The sequence below is a fragment of the Mirounga angustirostris genome, unplaced genomic scaffold, assembly GCF_029215605.1.
Source record: "Mirounga angustirostris isolate CCGP_5_RB_7025 unplaced genomic scaffold, mMirAng1.0.hap1 SCAF_17, whole genome shotgun sequence".
NCBI lineage: Eukaryota > Metazoa > Chordata > Mammalia > Carnivora > Phocidae > Mirounga > Mirounga angustirostris.
In genome coordinates, this window is record NW_026991725.1 from 4,205,963 (window position 1) to 4,224,549 (window position 18,587).

Here is an 18,587-nt window from a genome sequence, read left to right on the forward strand (position 1 = left end):
TAAAGGCAGCTAATGTGGCCGAGGGATGTAAACAGGTGCCTGGAGATTAGCCGAAGCACCGATAAGAGGATGGGATGGCTCGGGTTCCCTCCCCTTCCCCTGGCCAGCCCACTGACAAGCCCAAGTGGCAGCTAATTAGAGCTCTTATTTAATGCTTCCCTTTTAATTCCCTACCTCTCCCACGGCCCATCCATCGGCCCGGGAATGCATTACTGGGATGCGGACACCAGTACCTCCTTGGGCAGGGAATAGGGCAACGGGGAGGCTGGGCTTGGCTCCGGGCTGGTCACCCATCTGCTGAGAGATCCCAATCTCCCGGGCTTGATTTATCTCTATGACATTTGTGCTCCTCAGCAGTTTTCAGGTGAGTAATTCAAATTCTTTAATTGTGTTAAAAAAGGCTGTTATAAAATTACCATTTTATTTAAATCCGAGTTAAATTTCTTGGCGGAGGCTTCCCCAGCTCCCCACAGCCCGGTAACAAGATGGATGGGGCTGAGAAGGAGCCAACGCAGTGATTTTGGTTTGGAATTATAGGCTAATAGATTCATTCATTTCCTGAAGCTGCTGTTGGCTGTCTCCTCCCCTCCCCCCAGGAGTGGACTGGCTGTGGGGCCGGATGGCTGGGGAGCAGGCCATCCCAGGGGAGATGAGAATCCAAGCCAAGAGAGCCTCGCACATTCGAGGGGTCCTTTCCCGAGGCCTGAAGGGGGCAGAGTGCATGCAGGTTAGGGCCTAGATTGCTGGTGCCCAGATGATGGGTCATTTGTTCTGGGCAGACCTTTTCTGCCTTCTCATTAGCCTTCAAAGAGCTGCCAGGAAGCAGCTGTCATTTAGCCCAGGGTCTGCCTGTGCAGTGAAGACAGCCTTGCCTCAGCTCCCTGAGCGCCACGGGGTCTGGACCCCGCTCCAGTGGCCGCGCCCGGCCCCATCAGCACCCCCTTCCCATTGGAGGCGGCGTGGGGAAGTTCAGACCTGCCACCCGCTGCCATGAGGCACGCGAGGCCTGATGCCCTCTGCTCTGTCTTGCCCCCATCCAGCTGGAGGAGCAGCTGAGCCGCCTTCAGCGTGAGAAGAACGAGATCCAGAGCCGGCTGGAAGAGGATCAGGAGGACATGAACGAGCTGATGAAGAAGCAGAAGGCGGCCGTGGCTCAGGTGCCCCACCACACCCCGCACCACAGACGCTGTCCCTGTGGTCCTCTTCAGAAGCCCCCACAGGCCACTTCTTTTGGGAGCGGCAGGCCCGCGGGCCCCGGCACAGCACCGGGCGTGCGATGTGGCGGGCTGGGGTTTGTGTTCACGGGGGATCCTGCTTCAGCGCTCACTCCTTTCCCAGGCCTCGCGAGACTTAGCGCAGATGAACGATCTCCAGGCTCAGCTAGAAGAAGCCAACAAGGAGAAGCAAGAGCTGCAGGAGAAGGTGGGCACCAGCATCTCCCTTGGTAGAAAGAGGGTGCAGGGTCGCTGTATGTAGGGGCAAACCCCCAAGCTCATAGGATAGCAAGTGCTCCTCTCAGTCGTCAGTAATCCACAGAGCAGCATCAACGCATGTGAAGGCCTAGGCCTGGAGCCATATCACCATAGTAGACATTTTGGCTTCAGCTGCCTCACTTCACATTTCTATTCCCTCTCTGGTCCTTGGCTTTTTCCTTTCTCTCCAAAGGGCAAAATCTGCCAGCGTTGGGCCAGGTGGGGAATGCCTCTGGCTCGGGGCCCCATCCTTCCACCTCCCCTGTGCATCCCTCCCTCCACCTTCTGGTCGATCACCATGGTGATCTTGCCGGCCCACACTCTGCCCCCTCCCCTCGGAGCTCAGTTCTTTCTTCTCTTCCTGCCCCCACCCCCAGCTCCAAGCCCTCCAGAGCCAAGTGGAGTTCCTAGAACAGTCCATGGTGGACAAGTCCCTGGTGAGCAGGCAGGAAGCTAAGATCCGAGAGCTGGAGACCCGCCTGGAGTTCGAAAGGACCCAAGTGAAGAGGCTGGAGGTGGGTGCACCCTCGTCCTGGTCCGCAGCTGAGAGCAGGGCAGAGCCGCCCCAGCGGCTGGAGCCACGCATGCTTGGCAGCTCTGGGCAGGCCGCGGCCGTTCCTCAGAGGCCCCTGCCAAGCTGCCAGGCCAGCTGACGGTGCGGGTGCCTTCCCCCCGCCCTCCCCGCCTGCTCTCTGGGCACCGTGGAGCCAGCCTGCTTTACATTCTGTTTCCGTGCTTGCTTTCTGCCAAGGGACCGGAGCAGCTTAGCTTTTTGTCTTCGTATTTTCCTCCACCATGAGCTCCCCCCGCCGGTCCCCTCACTTGCTCTCTGGCAGGGTCATAAATATGCAGCGGATGGCGCCACTTCTGTGAGGGCTGAAGTCTGTTCTCTCATCTCATCTCACCGCTCGCATGCTCACGCTCTCTCTCCCTTCCCTTTTTTATTGCCTTTTTTCCTCACTTCTTCCCATCCTTCCTGGCTCTGCTTCTACTCCTCTCTCTTTGCTTGTCTCCATGTCTGCCCCCTTCTTTCCTGTCCCTTCTCATTTCTCCTTCTCACCCTCTCTCCACTTCTTCCTTTCTCCCCATCCCCTCCCTCCTCTCCCTCTGCTCGGCACTCTTGCCTTCGACCCTTCTCCTGTTCCTGCTCGCCCCTCTTTCTGCTCTGTCTTGTTCTTCCTTCCACCCGTAATCTCCATGCTCCAAATGCAGCCCTCTCGGTTCCAGGCTCCTGACGCCAGCATGCCCAGCCCCGCCCTCTCCGATAGAGCAGGTAGGAAGAAAGAGGCAGGCAGAATTGTCTCTGGATGAACACTCCTCTCGCCCTATTTTTAAGTTCTCCTCTCGCTCAAGCTCGTACACTTGTCTGAGCACCGACAGTTCTCCGTGAGAACTGTGTTCACAGGTGTGCGTGCTGAGGAGCATCCCTGCCGCCGCCCCAGCAGCCCCTGAGGCTACAGAGCAGGCTCCAGGGTAGGGATGGGAACAGGTGACTAGGGGGCTGACAGCGAGCATTGAGAGGACAGTAGTCCCCTTGACGTAGGAAGAGAATACGGCGGAACCTCCCAAGACAAGGTCCCGGTCCTCAGGAGAGCCAGGGAGAGTTAGGGGAGACTTAGTGATGCTCCTGTTCCACCCACCACGACCCCAGGACAGTCGGTAATATTTTGATCCCGATTTTGCATGCAGGAAGGGTTAAGGAGGTTGCCTGTGGTCATGGAGCTATCGAGGCGCTCAAGAATCCGTTGATCTGGTGGCTCTGGGACAGATCTGTGCACTTGTCTCCTTTTCTTCTGGGCCTCGGACCCTTTCCTCAGCCCTGTGTCTGTATCGCTTCTGCCCAGAAAGGCAGGATTGTCCTTTAGACACACAAAATGTTAAACACAAACAGCCCTTAGAGATCACGTAGTCTAGTGCCATTATTTTAGAGACTGGGGGGCCCAGAGGTGGAGACCCCAGGGCCCGTCGGTGGTCGAACCGGAAGCAGGTCCTTCCCTCACACCCTGTCCCAACCTCCAGGTCATTTCTTGCCTATGGCCTGGTAGGGAAAAATGTGTTCCAAGTTTCTGGAGGAAGAGAGATGCGTCAGGCTTAGAGGGATGGCTGTGTGCTTAGACTGTGATGACTCTTTAGTCTCCTAATCCAGGAACTCTCAACGAACCATTTACCTCGAGCGCAGGATCTAGCTTCCAGAGCTGCTGGGTTCAGGGTGTCTGAGGGAAGCAGGGCTGACTGTGTCAGTATGGGAAGGCCCAGGCTGTAGCCAGAGCACTCCTCCGAACTTGGTAGTGATGATGATGATGATGATGATGATGATGAAGGCTCCTTTCAGCATGCCAGTTGCCTTCACGCACCCGACCTTATTCAATCTTTAAAAGACCCCGAGGGATGGGGCGCCTGGGTGGCTCAGTCAGTTGGGCATCTGCCTTCGGCTCAGGTCATGATCCAGGGTCCTGGGATCGAGCCCCACGTCGGGCTCCCTGCTCAGCGAGGAGTCTGCTTCTCTCTCTCTCTCTCTCTCTCTCTCTCTCTCGCTCTCTGTTGCCCTCTACCTCTTCCTCCACTGCTCATTCTTTCTCTTTCTCAAATGAATAAATAAAACCTTAAAAAAAAAAAAAAGACCCTGAGGGAGTAGGTGTTGTTCTCCCATTTTATAGAAAGGCAAAGGAAGCCTCTTCAGAGGGCTTTTGTTCTTGCCCAGCCACTAGTGAGCAGTGGTGCCAGAGCTGGACCCCAGGCCTCCTGACTCCGGAGCTCAGAGTCAGAGCCTCCTCCCTGTCCCGGCCTAGCTGATGGGCCTCTCTTCCCCACCTCCCTGTCCAGAGCCTGGCCAGCCGGCTCAAGGAGAACATGGAGAAGCTGACCGAGGAGCGAGATCAGCGCACCGCAGCCGAGAACCGGGAGAAGGAACAGAACAAGAGACTGCAGCGGCAGCTCCGGGACACCAAGGAGGAGATGGGCGAGCTCGCCAGGAAGGAGGCCGAGGCGAGCCGCAAGAAGCACGAACTGGTAATGCAGCCCAACCCGCGGGGGGGCCCCCCACCCCCACCCCGGAGCTGAGTGGTTCTTATGCACACACCTCCCCGCTGGGCGGGTGGGGGGCGGACCGCAAAGAAGCCGGAGTTTAGATCTTGGGAAGGAAGAGGAACGTGGCAAGGAGACGGTCCAGGAAGTCCCGAGGGCAGGCCCGGGGCCAAGGGTGGGACCCGAGCGTCCATCCAGCGAGCCCAGGCTTGCAGCAGCCTCCACAGAGTTCCTGCCTGGCTGGGAGACACTTGAAGCCGGCTTTTTCTGGGGCACCTGGATGAGAGACTAGCCCTCCGCTGAACCGGACTGCCTACTCTTCCGCCTAGGAGATGGATCTGGAGAGCCTAGAGGCTGCTAACCAGAGCCTGCAGGCCGATCTCAAACTGGCATTCAAGCGCATTGGGGACCTGCAGGCCGCCATCGAGGACGAGATGGAGAGCGACGAGAATGAGGACCTCATCACCAGGTGAGGGGCCTCTGTGGCAGCGGCGGCCCGCACCAAGGCCCTCTGACCGCCTCTGGAGCAGGCCATGAGGCAGAACAGCCACGACCTCTGTCTCCCTGCCACCAAGCCACCAGCCCACCTTTCCCTCATTGCCAGCCCCCAGCACGGACCCTGTCCTGTACTGACCGAGGGCAGGACAGGTGCCCCCTGGCTGAGACGCCCTCCCTCTTCCTCCCTGTCCTCCCTCCCCGAGGCCTCCCAGGAACCTGGCTCTCCAGCTCTGCCTGCTCACGATGAGTTATCCCCCCTCTTTAGCTGCATTTCCGATGGTGCCTGTCCCACTCTGGGGAAAGCAGAGATTTAAGGCCGGTGGTGCCTTGTTACCATGCCAGAGATTTTCTCTGATAAAACCCACCCAGGGAATGGTTCAGGAGAGAGAGAGAGAGAGAGAGAGAGATTTGTAGTCTGAGGCTGAGGAAGAAGTCACAGGGCAGGTAGACCGGTAGCTCTGGGGGGTGAGGGTCGGGCCCTGGAGAAGCTCCCAGGGCTGCCTTGGACAGAACCCCGGCCCCCCAGACCTACCCCCTTCCCGAGCGAGCGCTGGTGCGCCATCCTGCAGGCAGGTCCCGGCCCACACAGGGAGCCTGCTCCTTCGGGGCAGGAAAACGGTGCCCCAGGGCAACCCAGACCTCCCTCTGAAGACAGCACTGCCACTGCCCCCACCCCACCCCCAGCTGGTCTCAGCCAGGCAGAGCCATCTCTTGCTGAAGAAAAAGGGGTCCTCAGCGGAGAGGTCCACCTTGGTTTGCCCACTGATTTTTCGGTCTTCTTCTTCTGGCCCTCTTGCCCACCATTTTCTTTCTGTTTCCAGTTTGCAGGACATGGTGACAAAGTATCAGAAAAGAAAGAATAAACCGTGAGGACTGGAGCGCACGCGCTCTCTGCCTCTCCCGTGGTGTCTAACCGCCCCTAACCCTGGCTCCCACCCAGGGCCCCTGCTGCATGCCGCACGTGAACACAGCCTCTCACACCTTCTCCGAGCTAGTTCCTCGCTAACACTGCTGGCTCTGTCCTGAGGAGAGGCAAGGCGAGGGGCCGGGCCCTGCGTCGAAGGTGGAGGGCAGGCAGTGAGGCGTGCTCACGCCCTGGATGGGCAGGATGGGGGCTCCCACAGAAAAGGGAGCTCAGCCTCAGTCTGCCTTCCTGAGCTCCAGCCCTCTCCTCCCTCAGAAAGCAGGCAGAGCTGCCTCCCGGGCCTGTTTCCCTGGGGGAAAATCTGACTGGGCTGGATTTGTCCACATCCTGGGGCTCCTTTGGAGCCTACACCGCCCGAAAGAAGCGGGCAGCTGTCGTTTTGAAAAGGTCCACCACCTTCCTGTGGCAGACGAGGGTACGAGGTGCGGGGCATCTAGCAGTTCCTTGTCTGGAGAAGGCATCCAGCCAGCCCGTCACGGGCCGCTCCGCAGGGGCAGGCGAAGGGAACCCAGCCCGACGGGTTTCCTTTGCTCCCTGCGGGCACCTCGGGCAGAGGGAGGCCCCGGGCCCTTGCGCTGGTGCTGTCCTCTGTCAGGTGGTGGGGAGCCCAGGAAATCCCCCCTCTCTCTTCGATTCCTTCTGTGGGTGGGAGCTGGATGGCGCGTGCAGAGGCCTGGAGGCGGATCAGAGTGATCCTCCGTGGAGTGGAGTTCAGTTCGTCAGGGCTGTTTGTTTGAAGGTTGTTTTTTTAGCGTGGCATTGGATTTCCTCCCCCTACTCTCTCCTGCCCGGCAGGCCTCCTCCCCTGGCCGGGGTGGGCGGGCAGCAGCGCACAGGACTCCGGGAGAGCTAATGATAAATGTAATGGTGTGTAACAGTGATAGAGGGCCTCTGGAGCCCGGATGTCACACACAATTAATATCCCCCGCCGTCCTGTCTCCGTTTGTTTGTTCCCCCGCGACTCGGCTCCCAGTTAACTAATAGCACATGAGCCTGGACATATATTGTATTTGACTCAGGGTTTAATTCCGACCATTTAAAATTTCAACTGCCCCCTGAGCCTGCGCGCCCCTGGAGTTTGTTTAGGGGCCTGATTATTTAAGGAAAAGAACCTAAACACCACCTATATGCTTGAAACTAAAGGGAAGGCGAGGGCGGGCAGGCTGGCGTCTCCATCCATTCGCTGCTCTGAATGGAAGGAGGAAAATTCGCATTCTGAGTCCACGACGCTCCGTCCCCTGTGTGTTCCAGCCCTGCCATCCTTGGGCTGGAGGAGCTTCGAGGGCTGATAAAATGTGCATTTTTTTTTAAGATTTTTATTTATTTATTTGACAGAGAGAGAGATAGCTAGAGCAGGAACACAAGCAGGGGGAGTGGGAGAGGGAGAAGCAGGCTTCCCGCCAAGCAGGGAGCCCGATGTGGGACTCGATCCCAGGACCCCAGGATCATGACCTGAGCCGAAGGCAGATGCTTAACGACTGAGCCACCCAGGCGCCCTAAAATGCGCATTTAAGATCATCTTCTAAACCACTGCCAGGCATGGGCACGTGCACGCGTGCGCACACACACACACACCCTGTGTGCACTCACGCAGCCGCACCGGGGCGTGCAGTCCTCACCACAGTCCCGCTGATGGCAGAGGTGGTGTGGCTCCGTGCTCAGCAGCTCTGGGCCCCAGCTCCCAAGTTATCGAGCGAGAGCGAGTAAGTGTGCTAAGGCGGGCAGAAAAATAGTGTTTCGATTTACTTAGAGATACAGTTGTTATTGCCATAACCTTAATGAAAGCAGTAAACAGTGCAGTATTAAGGGAGATTTATACAGAAACACTTTTAACATGTAGACATAGATTTTGCGATGCATACAGCACCTCCTTTCTAAAGGCAATCAATATGCTTATGAATGGGGGTGATAAATTAGAGGCTCTGAAGCTAGAGAAGGAGGTTTTTTGCAGGGGTGTATAAATCAGGTGGTATTGGCGTTCCATGGGGCCCGTGCACCACAGTAAATCTGCCAAGCTCGGACAGGCACGGGGCTTGCATTAGTGGTTTCGGGGCTCTCTGCTAAACTCCCGTTTACCCGGGGCATCAGCCAGCCTCGTCCTTGTTATAATTCTGTATCTGATGGAAGCCCATAAAATATGCCTCTTTGTTCCCCTCCCAACGGGTCATGCTCTCTCACAGTCCCCAGAACGGAGTCTGGTGGTTTCCTGTGTGTGTGTGTGTGTGTGTGTGCACGTGCACGCACACACACGCACGCCTGTATGGCTATTTATTCAAGAACATAATTCAGGAATGGGGCTGCTCGTGTTGACACAGATGAAAGGAAATTTACATCAAGGAAAATTAGCATCTCCGTAGCAGGGGAACGTGGGAGCAGACATTTTGCAGAATTCTAGAAGCATTCTCACTCAGAAGCTGTCCCTAAGCCCCCGCTGCTTTGTGAAGGAGTCACCACGACTCCAGCTTCCAAATCGGACTCCTTGGGGCTTTTCTGCTGGTAGAGAGGGCTCAGGCCAGCTTGGCCAGATGCACAACTGAAGAGCAAGGGCTAGAGCCTGCCTGACGGAGGGAAGAGGAGCCTGGGAGAGACAGAGCCATTGTCTGGGACTTTCTGGGGCTCAAGTGGATCTCCAGGACGCAGTTTGAATCCCAGAGCCGTTGCCAGCACCTCAGGAAATGGCGGATGCCCCCTCCTCACCCTTCTGTTTCTTAAGGGCCAGGGAAGTCGCAGGGTGGTCTGGGATCTGGCCGGTCGCACTCAGCGTGGCCATCAGCCAAGGAGCCTCCAGTTCAAGCTAACTGAAGGCATAACGATGCCCTTCTCTCCCCCCCCCCCACCCCACCCCCCATGGCCCGCAGTCTGGCTCTCACAGCGAAGGCTCGCGAAACGGCCGCAGCTGTGGCCACATTTCTGGGAGTGGGCAGACAAGAAACGGAGTAGGCCTCAGGAATTAGCATATGGCCTGGGACTGGTCTTTTTAACCAGCGGCCATTTAGCTGGAACTCCTAAGTGGATGGTTTCCCTGTCATCCTCATTGGGTTTGTTTGGCTCGATAGCAGTCTATCACAGAAAGTCGAATGGGAGGTACCTCTATGCTCCTCAGGGTCCTCTTGGTGGTTATCATTAAGTGTGGCCTGCTGAGTGGGGCAGGGTCCTCGTGAATGGGGCGCCCCATCTAACCTCCCTTGTTCTGCTCCCTGACTCACTGATATGCATGCCACCCTGCATCCCACCCCCCACCTCAAGGCAAACCTGCTGCCCCTTCAGCACTCCCTACTGGGCCTCGGGTGAGCTCTTCCTCCCCTGCCTTGCCTACCTTTCTGCTCCTCATCCCACAGCGAGGGGGATTCCGATGTGGACTCAGAGCTGGAGGACCGGGTCGACGGGGTCAAGTCATGGTTGTCGAAAAACAAGGGGCCTTCCAAGGCAGCTTCCGATGATGGCAGCTTGAAGAGTTCCAGGTGAGCACGTGGCCTTGAGCTGGGAGGAAAAGCCACCCCATGCACCAGGGATAAAGGAGCAGTGCCTCGATCCCGGAGAGGCCAGGCCTCTGGTCCCGGCGTCTCTAGCCTGGCATGTGTATGCGGGGCCCAGGCATGTCCCCAGCATGAGGAATGAGCATGGGAGGCTCAGTGTCTCCTTAGTCAGGGTCTGCGGCACCCTTGTTTTTCTCAGGTAATGGTTTCCTACCAGGCTCGGGGCTTTGGTTTGCTGCAGGTTTGACTTCATCCCCACTTACTCATTCAACAAATGGTGGTTGAACCACCAGAAAGTTTGGGGCCCGGAATCAAGACTGGAATGGGGCATAAGGAGTCTCTGGACCCCACAACCCTGAACAGGGTTGGCTCGGGCGGGCTCTGGACCTCTGAAATCTTAACGGGACGAGCAGCAGAAAAGGCACTGGTCCCCCTGACTCGCCTATCAGAGCCACATTGCTCTTTCTCTGCCCATTCTCTCCTTCCTCTGATCTTTTCACCAGGTCCCCTCACCGCCCCCCCCCCAATGCTTCCTGCTCACACCCATCCCCTGCAAGAACTCATTCCCCCTTTGTCCAGCCAAGTCTGTCTTCCGATCACACAGACAGCTCCCCCTGGAATCCAGCTTCACGGTCCCCATCCCTCACTGCCTCCCAGTTTCTCCCCAACTCAGAGCCAACCTGATCCCCGCCCACCCTGGGCATACCCTTCCCCACCCCCCGCCCACCCTGGGCATACCCTTCCCCACCCCCCGCCCAGAGTTAGCGGGTAGGCTGGGTTGACAAGTAATACCCCCCTCCTCCCACTCCCCTGAGGCCCCTTCCCAAGTCCAGCCCCTCACTCACCACCAGCACGGCGCAGCCCCCTCTAATTGGTTTAATTTATTCAGCCAAACAACATTTTGTTACCGCAGATAATGCTGCCTTCCCCGCCCCACTGCCGTTCACCGCGGCGTGGCACAAGGCTCCAGGTAGTTGACAATGAAATAAATTGAACTAAACGTTTTAGAGGGGTAAAAGTGATGAAATAGAACAATGGTCTAATTTACATGACATTCTCCATGAAGCTATTTTCACTGACGCAAATTATTTTGCTTCATTTCCTCCGATGCTCTCACTGCCACTTTGCCGGGTGCTGCTGGTTGCTCCCTTTGCCTCCCTCCCCCTGTGTCTTTATTCCCTGAGTTTCATGCAGGCTCCTCTCTCTCTCTCTCTCTTTCTCTCTCTCTCTCTCTCTCTTTCTGTCTGTGCTGCCTCTAATCCACTGCTGGTTCTCTTTCCGGCCTCACCTCCCTCCCCTAGAACGGCCCTCAATAGCTCCAGCAAAGAGGGCAAGGGGGTGGAGGAGAGACCGGCCTCGGCGCTGAGCTCCCTGAGCTACCGGAAACGGCTCACCCTGAAGGACTCCATCGGGGGCACCGGGGACGAGGACTCGCTCTTCACCACCCTGAGCGAGCGGCCAGCCTCCCCCGAGAGGCCCCCCCGGAAGACCCACACGCGCCCCAGGGAGGAGCTGGACGAATGCCGCTCCGCAGGCTCCGAGGCCCCGAGCCGCCCGGGCCGGGGGCTGGAGAAGCGGTGGGGCTCCGACTTCGACCGGGCCCCCACAGTCTCTGCCCCCACCAGCCGGGCCTCCTCGGCCACGCGGCGTGGCTCTGGTGAGGACGGGGCGCGCTCGTCCATGAGCTTCTCGCTCTCGGGCTCCCCCAGTTCGCGGCACAGCGCCTCCCGGCTCGATACCCTCTCCAGGACCCTCAGTCCTTCCCTGAGCCGGGCCTCGGGCCTGGGCCGGGACAGCCCCGATTCCCGCCTGTCCCTGGGCCAGAGCTGCCTGGATGCGTGGGATGACCGAGCCAGTGTGGCCTTGAGCGAGGCCCACTCCCAGTACAGCCACCCGTCACTGGCCCGCAGTCTGTCGGTGCCACCGCGGCCCCGCGGCTCAGCCTCTGCCACGGACGAGCCTCTCGGCTCCAGCATCCGCCCGGTCAGCCGTCACTCCTACCTGGACCCCGACCTGGAGGCCGCCATCAATGAGGTCTTGAGCTACAAGCCCGTAACGTTCCAGAGGAGCAGCCTGGAGCCCGACTCGGAGGAGGACGACCGGAAGAGCATCCAAAGTGTCCGCAGCGCCCAGCTCGAGCTCCCGGCGCGGGCGGCCAGCATCCGCCGCTCAGCCTCGGCCGCCGATGTGTCCCGGCCCCGCAGCAGCCGCAGGGGCCGGGGCAGGAGACCGAGCAGCTCCAGCTCCAGCTCCAGCTGCAGCTCCGAGGAGTCCTCGGAGCACAAGCGGCGGAAGAAGGGGCGCTCGCGAAAGAGCAAGAAGAAATCCAAATCGAGAAGGAAGAGGACGGAGAGCGAGTCGGAGTCCTCGTCGACCTCCAGCGGCTCCACCGTGTCAGGCCACAGCCGCTCGAGCGTGAAGAAGGGCCCAGCTGCAGAAGCGGAGGAGGCAGGCCGGGCCGGCCGGCGGTCCCGGCAGTCTCGGAAGGAGGAGAAGAAGCGCAAGAAGGAGGTGGACAGCCTGATGATGCGGTACCTGTACCGGCCCGAGAGCGACTAGAGTAGTAGGTGGTGCCTGGCGTGGAGCATGGAGTGTGCAGCTCGGTGTGAACTAACGTGCTCCCACCCCACCCGCCACGACCGGCGCCTGGCCTCCGGGAGCTTTCTGGCTACCTTGGAGAGTGGGGCCGGTCCGTCCTTCTGAGCCCTGAGCCCCGGCGACCGATCCTGCTGAGGATGGCCGGTCACACTTATTAAGTCCCTACCATGAGCCAGGGGCTCCCCTAGATATTCGCCACACTGTGTTCACCTAATCCTCAGACTAACTCCGGAACAGGCCTGATGAGCCTCACTTTACAGGAGAGAAAGCTGAGGCTCAGGGAGGTGAAGTCACTTGCCAAGGTCACACAGTTGGGAAGTGATGTTGCTGGGATCTGAATGGAGTCTATTCAACTTGCCCTTGACCACTCCTCCAAACGGCCCAAGGCAGAGCACGGGGGTGACATGTTTACTGTGTGTGCCTGGCAGCACCGATATGGGAGATTTGTCCATGGCCCCGACAGGTTGGTCTCGGGAAAGGGCTCTCGCTGCCCGCACCCCCCCCCACCCCCCGCCCTGGGTATGAGTTGGTACGTTAGTGACCATCATCCATCATGAGGCCTTTTGGCTCAGCTCTCCCCTGCCCTGCAAAGCCACCTTTCAAGCCTCGGGGTGCAAGGCTCACAGGGCCGCAGCCCCCACAGTACCACACCCTACATCAAACCCCGAAATGCCTGACTCCTTCCCCCCACCCTCCCACCTGAAGCCCACACATGGGCGTCACCTCGTCTCAGCACATCTTAAAATGTTATAATGAATAGAAATTAGCAGCTGCTGACTGACAGCCCCCTCCTGGCTCTCCTGCCTCCGCCAGCCTTCTCTCTGTGGGAAGAGAGATCTAGTAGTTAGGCCCTTTATGCCCACACCCCCATCTCAGAAGAAAGGCAAAGACTGACTCACTGGAATCCCATTGTTGCCAGTTTCCCTGGTGGGTGGTGACATTTGGATCACCCTGGTTATGTGAAGCTGTTTTCAGCGTGGTACCTCCCAGGGCAAGCTTGCTGCTTCCCAGGAGATATGACCCCAGAGTGCAGCCCCCTGGGGCATGGGCACTGCATGAACTAACACATACCTGTCGCATGCTTGTGGGCCTCTTGTGCCATGGAGCACCTGAACAGGTACACTGACCTGGCGGAGTTCTCTCCAAAGGGACCAGTTACGTTTTAAGAAATGGACAGGTAGGAGTGAATGTTACCTGCAGCTATTTGGAGATGGGTGCAGGGATGGGATTAGGGGGATGGTGGGGAGAAGGTGGAATTTAAAAGTTGTATTTATTCATTTGAGACACAAAGATACAAAGAGAGGGAGCATGAGCAGGGGAGAGACAGAGGGAGAGGGAGAGGCAGAAGCAGACTCCCTGCTGAGCCAGGAGCCCGATGCAGGGCTTGATCCCAGGACCCCGGGATCCTGGGGCAGCTGAAGGCAGACGCTTAACCATCTGAGCCACCCAGTCAGAGAAGGTGGAATTTAAACCCAGACCAGGCTCATGGCCATCTCAGACTCCTCGGACCCTGAGCTGCTCTGACACCAAGCCCTTGGGCTCAGCACTGCTCTGTCACTCCCCCCATGTGGCAGATGGGTGCAGGGTGCTCTGGGAAGAGCAGGAAGCATCTTGGTTGCACTAGGGAGCAGTTGTCAGCCCCACAGTGAGAAAAAGACAGGAGTCACAACATTGTGTTAACCACCTCAGCCTTCCCCTCAGCAGCCCTGCTGAGTGCCCTGCTCCCCCAGCGCAGGAAGTCAGTCGATAGGCCAGGCCCTTCTGAGCGCTGCACCCCTTCCTGAAGAGGGAGAGAGGCATGGGCCTAGCTGGGCCATCCCACGCTGCTCAGCAGCTTGCATCTCAGACCCAATGCTCTCAGCCCAACGTCACCCTTGACCCTACGACCAGCAAGGACAAAAACCCACAAAGCCTGTTTCTTCCGCCAGCCACCTGCACTGTTCCTCTTGTCCACCAGAAAAACAAGAGTAGTCCTGAAACCCCACATGCCACCACCGAGGAGGATTGGGTTCACGGCGGGGAGAGTGGGCACCGAGCCGAAGCTAGCCAGCCGATAGCAAGCCGGCTAGAGAAGGGCCAGGGGAGGGAGGACCTGGCTGGGCTCTGGGGAGCTAAACTGCCAAGCATGGGGGGACGGGGAGGGGGCAGAGCGGTGGCTTAGCTTCCCATCTGGCGACAGGGACCGGTGAGAATTCAGAAGGCGAACTCATCCATAGCAAAGGCAAGGAGAGGGGGCTGCCACCCTGGGCTCACCCAGCAGGAATTAGCTTATACACCAAATTGTTTGTGACAGCGTTTCGCAGGAGACTCCGGCTTGTGGGGAGGAAAGCTTTTTGCACAATTTGGTTAAAATGTTCGAATTGCCAGCCCTGAGTCTTGCCCTGGGGAGGGGGCTAGCTGCCTGCTGTTGACTACAGCTGTGGCACCAGAGAGCCTGGCTTGTAGCACATCCGGCTAGAAGCAAGGGTATCTTGCAGCTCCGCGGAGCAGGGGAGAGGAGCATGGAGTCGGCGCCCCTCTCCGGCTGCCTCCGCCCCTTGCCAGCACCCGGATGGAGCAGTGTGGGAACCTGGCTGTCATTTATCCAGGCGTCTGTCTGCTTGGCGGGCACAGGAATGTGGGAGTGGGGGCCACAGCCCCACTCAGGAGAGGCGTGGGAATGGAAAAGAGCTCAGATCGACCCTACCCCGCGGTGCCCCGTCTGCATCTGGGTCCCAGTCCTGGCATCTGCCTTGCCCCCCGTCTGCCCCCAAAATAACCCTGCTGCTTTTCCACAAAGTCAGTCCTTCCTTTACCCAACAGGAGACCTTAGCACTTGGGTGCCCAGAAATTCTGTCCAAAAATTGAAAATAAAACCAGGCTCCCACTAATTTAGAATTCAAACAACCCAAAAGCTAAAATAACCCCATTTTTTTCTATGTTGCACAGTCATCATTGAGCTTTATAATTTTGTCCCTGAGACACCCTAGAGTCCTTAAGTGCCTTTGGCCCATCAAAGTAAGACTCATTTATGTTCAGTCTAGTTTGTATTAAATGTGTTTTGTGCTATTCTGATTCCTTTAAAAATGGTAATTCATTCATGAGAAATATGATAACTATTAACCAGACTGCCCCATTCCTGAACCATTCTGCATAATTGAACATGTATTCTATCAGGCTCTTCCTTCTCCCCAGGGAGACAGAGAGAGAGAGACCTATCTACACACCCCCTGGGCTCTCACCCAGGCAGGCAGGGAACATTCAGGTTTGGTTGTGTTTTCTCTTCAGGTCACCCAATCTAGCAGCAGGGTGGAGTCAGCAAAAGGCTTTGAGGTCTAAGAGTCCAAGTTCAAATTTACATACTGGCCGTGTGACCTTGAGCAAGAGGCTTCCTCTCTCTGAACCAGCTTCCTGGTGACATTTCATAGGGTTGTCGTGAAGAGTAAGATGCCTGTGGTGTGCAGGGGACAGTGTCTCACACACAGAAAGTACTCCGTAGCCAAACCCTTTCTTCCCAATACAGTTGGAAAAGCTAAGAATGTGGGTCTTTCTTGCAGAATACTGTTTCCGCCTCTTTTGGTTTGAGGCTAGAAGAACTTCAAAGAGGCCAGTAAACAAGGTCCCCCCTGAGATTCTTAAAGCAGAGTTGGGGGTAGAGGGATCACCGAATTCCTGTTTATCCCAGGGGAAAGTCTCTGGGATCTGGAAGAAGAGCTGTGTCCCTGGGAGCACGCTGGGCAGGAACTCTGGGTGCAGGGCATTGGTGGGGGGGCACTCTGGGCTGCATTTTGTTCAGAGGGCTGAAATTACAGTGCACTTGAACCAGCAAGGTAGCAGAGGTGGGAGGGGCAGGGGCAGGCGGCTCTAAGGCTTTGGGAAAGAAAGAAAAAATGTGACTGGAGCAGGAGGTTTCCATCCTTGCTCAATGCCAGGAGCCTGCCCCATCCAGGGGATAATGTTCCTTCACATCCTAGTGAGGGGAAGCTGTAGGCTCCCAGTGGCCTGAGGAAAACTCTGCAGGGTTGGGTTATGGTACCAAGAAAGGGACGACTGTGCCATCCTGAAGCAGAGATCTAGCCAATCCCTACATCCTTAGTCTCCTTTCCTTGTGGTGAGTAGATGATGCCATGGTCAAGGGCAGAAATGCTCACAGGCCTTAGGAAAACAATGAGGAGAAAGGGTTAAGGTCTGGGAGTATCCAGTGGGGAAAGCCCCTCCCTCTTAGAAGGAATCCCATTTAGGGATAAGGTAACTTTGGCAGGTTGTAGCCAGGTAATCACCAGACTGCCAGTCTCCAAGTCAGTGTGGTCCAGGGACCACCTGCATCAGAATCTTCTGGGGAAGAATTAAAAATGCAGAATTCCTCGGTTCCACCCAAAAGCTAACAAATCAAAATTTCTCAGGGGAAGAATGCAGGAGTCTGTAGCCAATTCTTAGGCATACTCAAGATTGAGACCCACGGCTCTACCACATTGCTTTCCAGGAGTTTCAAAAGTTTTCAGAATCAAGACAATGCGCTCCTTTCCCTCACTACTCTGCATATCTTCCGGGGAATTGAATTTACTTCTCAATTTGTGGCTTTTGGGGAATGCTATGACGGGGCTTTGGGAGCCTCCCCAGACCCAAAGGCTTTGGTGCTGAGGGTTAAGGGCATCGTTCCGCCGTGACCTTGCTCCTCTCTCCCCGCAGCCCTCCCAGCTACTGGAAGTCCCTTGCCCCTGACCGGTCAGATGATGAGCACGACCCTTTGGACAGCACCTCCAGGCCGCGATACTCCCATAACTATCTGAGTGACAGCGACACAGAGGCCAAACCGACAGAGACCAACGCATAGCCCAGGGGAGTGGTCTGTACCTCTTGCACCCACCGGCCACCGCGGCCACGGCGCCTCTCCCAGGAAATGGTGGGGCACAGGTCTCCGCCACCTGACTGCTGATCTGCATGGGAAACACCCGGCCCCCTTGGGTCTGGGGGGCTTTCCAAGCTGTGGGTGTCTGACATCTCCACGTGGAAGAGGTGGTGGGGGAGTTTCTGAAAAGAGAACTTTTTGCTCCTTCTGCCTCCAAAATGCCACACTCTGTGGGCAGTGGCAGGTGGCTTGGCACTGCATGGAGCCAGCAAGCTGACCTCCATCTCAGCCCCCTGCTCAGGGACGGTGGGCAGATTGCCTGCTGGGACACTCTAGGTTGCTGGGTCCATGGGGAGGAGTCGGGGGGCAGGAACGGCCATTCCTCCCCACCCTGGCTTGGGGCGAGGGCTTTCTCTTCTCAGTGCCTGCTGTCTTTTTACTTTTAATTTAAATACCCAACCTCTCCATCACAGCTGCATCCCTGAGAGTGGGAGGGGGCTGTGGTGGCAGCTGGGGTTTGCGGGAATGACTAGGGGAATCTCATCTCCATCTTCACTCGAGAGCAGTCCTTTCTCTGCGCAGCTGGAGAGACCGGTGAGCGGAGCTGGGGCCAGATTCTTCAGTCAGCCTGGGGAGGGGCTCTCAGGTGCTTCTGAGTATGGGTTGAGCCAGCCTACGCAGGGGTGCGTATGTACCACCCGGCACTTTCGGCCCCCGCCCCTCTCCGTCTCATCAGTGTGTTAAGTGCAATGACCTACTTAAGACTAAACCCATTCCACCTACACCAGTTCGGGGCCTACCCAAGCACTGCCTCCCTGCCACTCTGTCCAAGTTGCCTGGACTATAGGCCCAACTGGAGAGGGAAAGCCGCGGGTTGAGGGCTTGTGATCAGAAAAACTGAAGATGGGGGTTTGGGTCAGTACTGATGTGTATTAGACACAAGCCCTCACTCTTGTCCTGAGCCGGAGTCATTTTTCTTCTTCCAGTTGCCCTGCCCCCACACACTTACCCTAGACATGACAACGTGTGGCCTGACAGTCCCAGCCCCCACCCTAAAGCTCATCCCACCAATGCCACCAGACTTGGGGGCCTGAGGGCAGTGCCTGGTGCCGTTCCCATCTGCTGTCCCCCCCCTCGCCCCCTGCAATTGGTTGTATTCATTGGGCTGTGCTCTCTCTTCCCTGTTTACCTGATGTATGGAAATAAATGTCCTTTTCCTCCTGGCTCTGCCAATTTTCCTGCCTGTTCCTTCAGGCTCAGGTAAAGTCCTGGGTGGTCCCTGGGGAGCAGAGTCAGGATTCTGGTGGAGATGGGGGAAAGCGCCAGGGTCGCTGGCCTACTCCCACACCAGACCAGTGCCACTCAGAGCTTTGGAAGGTCATTTGGGGCAGGCAAAGGTAGTAGGATGAGAAGATTGGTCAAGGAAGACAAACCCCGTCTTTTATTTTAAAAGCCTGTGAATTGTAATCAGGCAGAACCATCCACACTGCATCCTCTCCTGACCTCCACTCAGAAATGTTGAGGTCCCTCTGATTATTAAATCTTACCAATTACAGAGATCCTATCTCTCTCTCTTTTTTTTTCCTTGAGGGATGCAAGTCCTTCTTACTAGAAAAAAATTTTAGGTTTAATTTTAGTCATTCCAAATATGACTTTTTGATCAAAACATGGCAGAAGTCTCTCTGGCCCCCAGCCCCATTGTCCACAGGGCAACATGAGTAGGCTGGGAGTTCTGGCTTCTTTGCCCTGCTCAGTCTCTGCCTTCG

At 57.0% G+C, this 18,587-nt stretch overlaps 1 protein-coding gene across 14 annotated transcripts in view; it reads left to right on the forward strand.

Moving 5' to 3' along the window:
• The window catches only part of MYO18A (myosin XVIIIA), a 95,466-nt gene extending 77,422 nt beyond the window's left edge, over positions 1–18,044 (forward strand). For 9 of the 14 annotated variants that reach the window (XM_064582902.1, XM_064582905.1, XM_064582906.1 and 6 more), the window contains 9 exons: positions 1,041–1,157; positions 1,339–1,422; positions 1,850–1,987; positions 4,296–4,481; positions 4,826–4,965; positions 5,816–5,860; positions 9,258–9,380; positions 10,697–11,958; positions 16,662–16,800. In XM_064582902.1, the coding sequence (XP_064438972.1) occupies positions 1,041–1,157; positions 1,339–1,422; positions 1,850–1,987; positions 4,296–4,481; positions 4,826–4,965; positions 5,816–5,860; positions 9,258–9,380; positions 10,697–11,954 (2,091 nt within the window). In that variant the 3' untranslated portion in view covers positions 11,955–11,958; positions 16,662–16,800. Of the gene's footprint in view, positions 1–1,040; positions 1,158–1,338; positions 1,423–1,849; positions 1,988–4,295; positions 4,482–4,825; positions 4,966–5,815; positions 5,861–9,257; positions 9,381–10,696; positions 11,959–16,661 lie in introns of all 14 variants that reach the window. The other 5 variants (XM_064582910.1, XM_064582914.1, XM_064582911.1 and 2 more) reach the window with 3 other exon arrangements.
• The last annotated feature ends 543 nt before the right edge of the window (positions 18,045–18,587 follow it).